General features: G+C 38.9%; 1 protein-coding gene across 1 annotated transcript; it reads right to left on the bottom strand.

Moving 5' to 3' along the window:
• Nucleotides 1-1,682: 1,682 nt before the first annotated feature.
• Nucleotides 1,683-2,589, bottom strand: LOC706710 (large ribosomal subunit protein mL62). The gene is given in 2 exon segments (XM_028831386.2): nt 1,683-2,106; nt 2,109-2,589. Coding segments are annotated over 2 exon segments (621 nt in total). The 5' UTR covers nt 2,580-2,589; the 3' UTR covers nt 1,683-1,956.
• Nucleotides 2,590-6,971: the final 4,382 nt, after the last annotated feature.

Raw genomic sequence — 6,971 nt, forward strand, 5'->3', positions numbered from 1 at the left:
GCCAGCATAGTGAAATCCTGTCTCTACTAAAAATGCAAAAAAATAACCGGGCATGGTGATGTGTGCTGTAATCCCAGCTATTCGGGAGGCTGAGACAGGAGAATCACTTGAACCCAGGAGGCAGAGGTTGCAGTAAGTTGAGATCATGCCACTACTCTCCAGCCTGGTCAAAAGAGCAAGGCTCTGCCTCAAAAAAAAAGAAAAAAGAAAAAAAAGAAAAAAAAAAAAAAGAAATTCATAAAGTACTTTTTTTTCTTCCAGAGATTTTCTTTCTCCTTTTTTCTTAGTTAGGACTTCACCGATTAGTGTTCTTGCAGAAGGCTAAGCCACCTAGTGTGTTGCCATGACAGAGTTCAGCCTCCATATTTGCATGGCTATAGGACTTCCCATTAGGCTTATTTGCTGGCCTTGCTCCAGGCTTTGCCAAATATTGAGTGCTCGGTAACCACTAATTGTATTGTTCTTTATTAAGTGCAAGGTATTTTCACATTGGAACAACACTGTTATTTTTCCAAAAGTAAGCTAATGTGACACAGCTAATGTGACAAAGCTAATAAGAGTGAGTGTTGAAATTCCAACCAAAGTTGTGTATTTTAAAATTAGTACTTTTTGTAAGATCCTTGTTAACTCTCAAATTAGTATGACACCTAATAAAGAAGTCAAAAAGGCAAAATATTTGCAAAATAGGGTATTTTAGAAAATGCAAAGTAAATTACAATTTCCTCTAAGTACTCCAGTACAGGAAGGTTAGCCCAAGGTTATGATCAACATTTTTCCAATTTTGGTTTGGATAAAAAGCAAGAAAACTGGGACAAGAGTTTTAGCAGTGGTTTTAGCTACTCACTAGGAAGATGGATCTGATTTTCACTTCAGGTTGAATTCAGTAGTTCGACTGAAAATTTGAATTCACAGAAAATGCTAAGTTACCATAACCTATTGTGGATTATGTAGGCCTATACACTGAAAGAATATTTGTGTGTGTGTGTGTGTCACTTTTTTTTCAAGTAAATTAGCCTGATGAACAATATTAAAAGGTGCAATTTCATTTTATTGCTGTAATCATTTAAAAGACAAGGTTAGAGAAAGGACAGGAAAATATCAAAGGTGATTTTAGATTATTTTTCAATAATAAGTTAAAGAAACATTTATAAAGAAAGAAAATTAAATTGTAGTTTACCGGTGAATGGATAAATGTATTAACAATCTTGATAATTTAAATGACAAAAGAAAATAAACGTGAGTGTTGATAATCATAATTAAAAGTGTACTATATTTACTAAGCATTAGCATGACTGGCATGTCTACCATGTAGTAATTGACCTAATTCATCATCTCATTTTGACTTGACACTCAGGTTATAACATCTGTAAATATTCACTCTAAGCAGAAGATGCACAGTGAGATTTGCAGAGTGATGTCATAGTTCACCCTTTATGGCCTTTCAGCCTTGTTCAATCAGCATTTATCCCTGGACCTCAAATCATCATCACATAAGGCTATATTCCATCAGTGCTCCCATAATCCTGGGGCAAGGGAGCCCCTGTTAAAACTGGAAACAAATGCTTGGTGTGTTTGAGCTAATGAGGTACTACTGACTTCTACTCTATGACAATTGACCATCATAATGTACCTATCTGACTGGTCTGAGCACATTTTAGAGAAAGCCAGGGTAAACTGGATTCTTTTTTTTTTTTTTTTTTTTAGTTTTGAATTTTATTGTGGCTAACACATTAGATGCATTATTAAGGTTTGACAATATGGTGACTGCCTATAAAGACTTTTGCAACCAGTGCCTGTAACCTTCATTCCAAATGAACGTTCTTGTGATGGCTCCAATGTTATAGACAAGCATTAACAGCCAAAAAGAAAAAAGGAAATCTCCTTATGGTGTGAAAGGCCTCTCAGCTGCAGCTGCCCTGACACCCAGACGAGCCCTCCCAGCTGCAGAGGGTGATTTCAGTCCATGTCAACTCTCCTGCTTGTCTTTACAGCAGAATGAATTCTCTTTTGTCTCAGCCTTTCTCGATTCATGTTTTCTATCCTGATTCTCTGAAGTTTAACATCTTCTTTTGTTGGCTCCTTGGGTGTCTCGCTGGCCTCAGCGATCACATGTCTCGAATTTTCTGCAGGCAGTCTGCCAGATTCCGGAACTGATAGCGGCTGCTCTCAGAGGTGAGGATCAACTCTCCTAACCTGTTGATCTTGTTTTTATGCATGATGGCTATCTTCTGCCGCACAGGCTCTGCGATCCAGTCGGCAGTTGCCAAATGGAACCTGACTTCCGCCTTGGAAGTCACTTTGTTCACATTCTGCCCCCCAGGACCACTACTCCGACAATAAGATATTGTCAAGCGATTTAGAGGGATGTCACTGTCGGCTTGCTTTGCACCATCCGGGACCCTCCAAGCGGTGTCCGAGCCCTGAGATTCGGGGTAGAGCTTGTCCAGGCTGTAGATGCTCTTGAACTCAGTGCCATCTTTCTGCTTGTGCAGCGCCCGGCGTGGGCACCGTGTGGGCGGTGGGAGCAGCCAGACTCCGGCTCGGTTCAGGCTCCAGCGCAGGCACCCGGTGGCCGCCATGCTTGGGTCTTGCGACTCTAAACTGGATTCTTAATAGCACATTTAACAGAAGTCAGTCAATAGAGGTTAGCATAATTCTCAGTGTGCAGTTTTAAATTGTAAACAGTTTTAGAGTGACCATTTCCATAACAGACTGGACTGATGTGCCACACAATGGGCTTTTGGCCTTCCTAGCAGATGGGCCTCCTTTGGTTTTGGTACTGAATACAGCATTAGTTGAAAGTGCATTCAGTTCAGAATAGAATGGCATTTTTTTTCTTTTTTTTTTCTTTTTTTTGTGGAAAAGCTGGCTTATTGTTTGATTCAGACAAAGAATCCTTTATCTGTTGAGTGACTTGTCATCTTATGTAGATGTAAGCTATGTAAAGAATGACTTTTCATTAAAGCAAGTTTAGCATATTTGCAATTGTCTTTGGTCAGATGGGAAAGTTTCTGGCTGAAATAGTGGAATTATATCCTGCGGTTTATGCAATCCACAAGTTGATTCTATGTGAGAAAGCAAAAATAATAATAAGAAAAGAGTTTTGTTTTTTGTTTTCTGTTGTTTTTTTTCCCCCTTGGCTCCACAGAATAACTGTGCCAAGCAGCAATTTTAGAACATATTGAGGAAAATCCACTACTTGTACAGGTGGCAAAATTCACCAAGTTATATGGGGACAAATTCCTGAATTTGGCTCACTCTACATTTTAAAAAATTATTATTTTCTTGCCAAGCTTCTGTCATTTTCCTATGGACTAACAGGTATCAGTCCTCATTAAACCCTCCAATGCTGCTTCTGACATCTTACCCTGAACCTACTGCTTGCAAATAAACTTTATAGTGTTCCTGCATGCTCCAAATCATCTTGTATGCAGTATTCTTGTTGTTTCCTTTTCACTGCCAACAATATGGTGTCCTCTGCAGGCCAAGAACTTCTACAATTGCAAAAATCAACTGGAGAAGGTCTGACAACGGTGGCACAGTCCTGCAGACAAAAACTATTTTTCCCAAGCACACCCCTAACCACTGAGAATCCTTCAAAATTCTCAGTATTTTTTGTCCTATGTGTGCTCCTTCACCATTGGTATCTGATATGGCTTGGCTGTGTCCCCACCCAAATCTCATCTCGAATTATAGTTCCCATAATCCCCATGTGTCATGGGAGGGACCGGGTGGAGATAATTGAATCATGGGGGTGTTTTCCCCCATCCTATTCTCATTAGAGTGAGTTAGTTCTCATGAGATCTGATGGCTTTATAAGGGGCTTCCCCCTCGCTAAGCACTTATTTTTCTCTCTCCTGCTGCCATGTGAAGAAGGAAGTGTTTACTTCCCCTTCTGCCATGATTGTAAGTTTCCTGAGGCCTCTCCAGCCATTTGGTACTGTGAGTCAGTTAAACTTCTTTCCTTTATAAATTACCCAGTCTCAGGTATGTCTTTATTAGCAGTGTGAGGATGAACTAATATAGTATCACTGGAGAACTGGGGAAGCCACTAAGAAACCCATTCCAATTTGAACCATCAAACCATTTTGCACTATTCTACCCTGCCAAATAGCCCCACTAAGGGCCATAGGAAGGTGGAAAGAGCTCAACAGATCGGTCTGGAAACATATATCTCCCAGAAGGGGCCAAAGACCCAGAGATAACCTTGATCCTGCCCAGAGACCTCAAGCACCTCCATCCTCTCAAGAAGCTCAGCATACATCTCAGCTGTAGGTAATGTGCTACATGCCTCCATCAGGAGCTACACATTTCGCATAGACACAATTTTGAACATCAGAACACCAGAAGTCATGGGGCAGGTTAAAAAAAAATTATGGTAGAGAAATATGGCCTGCTCTGGTGGTATTTCTCCATGATTTCTGTACTGCTACAGAACAACTAGAATATTTCACACTTTACATAATGAACTTTGTTTTCTTTTACATTTTCTATTTGATGTCATTTCAGGTCCCCTTTTTCCCCTTTCCTGATGTTTAATGCTATGCATTGAACTTATGTTGTGAGACACATTATAAGGTAAGGATCATGTATTATGGAATAGTCTCTTTCTCTTTGTGTCTCTCTATGCCTCAGGACTAAGCCATTCATGGGCCAGATTGATGCCTCTTTCTAGGAATAGAAAGAGGACCTGCAGGAGACAAGCTCTAGACTTTTCCTTCTGCTCCTCTTAATAGTTACCTATAACGATGTCCTGTTCTCACATTGTGATCACCAGCTCAGTGTATCAACTCATTTACTAAAACATATTCTCATCCAAAAATGGCTTAATGTAATTAAAATATACCTATCTCCATCAAAGAAATCCCTCACAAAAGTTTCTCTTTGAAGTGGATGCCAGTGTCCATTATGATAGATGGATGGATACTGGAGAGAGTTGTAGTTCAGGCATTTTCTTAGAACTCTGGATTTAATAATGTAAGAATCTACTAATCCCTGTTTTGATGCCATATTTGTTTTTATCTGTCATAAAATTCTTTTATCTCTATGGCAAGAATATTTACTTCCTGAGTTAATTCACCAAAATACAATTAAAACACAATTCACTAATCGTCAGGCATAGCCTTTTAACCAGATCAGACTGAATTACTGTAGGAACTTTAAATTGTTTCTTCTAGTTCAATGGTTCTCAAGTTTAGTGTGCATCAGAATCACCTGGAAAGCTTATTAAACCACAGATTGCTGGGTCCTGTTCCTAGAGATTTTAATTCAGTAGGTCTGGGGTGGGTCCCCATAATTTACAATTCTAACAAGTTCCCAGGTAATGATGCTGCTGGCCCTAGGTCCATAGTTTGAGAACAGCTGGTTGACTACATAAGCAAAAAGGGTTAAGAGTAAAGAATTTAGTGGTATTATACTTGGTATGTTCAAATTCCAATATCAACCATGGTAAGTTTTGCATAGCTTAGTAACTTACTAACATAAACCACATATTACATTTAAGTTTGTACTGTTAACTGAAATTAAATTATTTTTGTTTGGATAACCTTAGATCTGTGTACACAAGTTCACAGGAAAATCACTGCATACTTCTTCATATTGTTCTTTTAGGTACCCTCTCTAAGGTAAATAATTTATTTTCAAATTTCTCCTTGTGTTCCATTTGAATTTGCCGACATAAGCTCTCTTTTTTTTCTTTATAAAGAATTCTGGTTACATGGGTGATTGTGAAATCATTTGGAAATGATGCCCTGTTTTCATCCTAGCTGTCAGCTATAATACTCTTAAGATAACACAGGCCTCTAAAAGGGAAAGAGACTGAGGGCAATTGGGCAATCAGTTACTCATCTTTGCACACCCCATCTCCACTCTGAAATTGTACACCACAGACAATTGTACACCACAGTTATTTTAATTATCACTTGAATTCCTTCTTGATGTTTTAAACATAACTTTGTTTGGGACAAGGTCTTGCCCTGTTGCTCAGGCTGGAGTGCAGTGGTGCAATCATGACTCAACTGCAGCCTCAACCTTCTGAGCACAAGTGATCCTCCCAAACTCACGCGATCTTCATTTCAGCCTCCTGCGTAGTGAGGACTACAGGCACAGTGTACCACCATGCCCAGCTAATTTGTCAAATATTTTGTAGTGATGGGGTCTTGCTATGTTTCCCAGGATATTTACATACATTTTAATTCCAGTATTCACAATATTATGCCTCATAAACATTATCCTCAGAACTCATGAGATTCCTCCCTCCCTCCACCAAAGGAAACCAGAATTAGGGAAGCCAAATTAACCTTTGCTGACAGCAGTTTCTTGCAAAAATTTCTACTAGAAGGCTTTTCACTCTGTCATAAAATGGATGAAGGAGAAATTTCATTCTGTTTCTCACTACTAATACTAGCACTTCTCTACAATGTCATTGATCAAATAAAATGCCAAGTTGAGATCACATTACAACTTTCAAAACAACAGCACTGCAAAACTCATATAATTGTGTTGGATAAACAGGTAATGTTATTACATGTCATGTAGCAAGAAACTACTATTTTCTGCCTTTGTGCAGGTGAGTGCTGAAAATATGTAGCACCCATGTTAATCAATCTTTCAGAATATTTAAAAATAGAAATTTCATTCCAGAAAACTTGGAAAATATAAAAAAGCACAGGGAGTAAAAATAAAAATTATCTGTAAACTCTACACTCAGAGATAAGTATGCACTTTATACAGGGGTGTAAAAAATTGCACTTTATACAAGGACGTCAAAAATAAAGGGACCAGAAGAGAATATTTCACTGAAAACAGTTGCTGAGTTCAGATTACTACCCTGTTAGGGAAAAGAAAAAGAAGTATTTCCCTTCTTTTTCTTTTCTTTTTGAGAAGGAGTCTGCTCCATTGCCGAGGCTGAAGTGCAGTGGCATAATCTGGGCTTACTGCAGCCTCCATCTCCCAGGTTCAAGCGATTCTTC

The sequence above is a fragment of the Macaca mulatta genome, chromosome 12 (genome assembly GCF_049350105.2).
Source record: "Macaca mulatta isolate MMU2019108-1 chromosome 12, T2T-MMU8v2.0, whole genome shotgun sequence".
In the NCBI taxonomy this organism is placed as follows: domain Eukaryota; kingdom Metazoa; phylum Chordata; class Mammalia; order Primates; family Cercopithecidae; genus Macaca; species Macaca mulatta.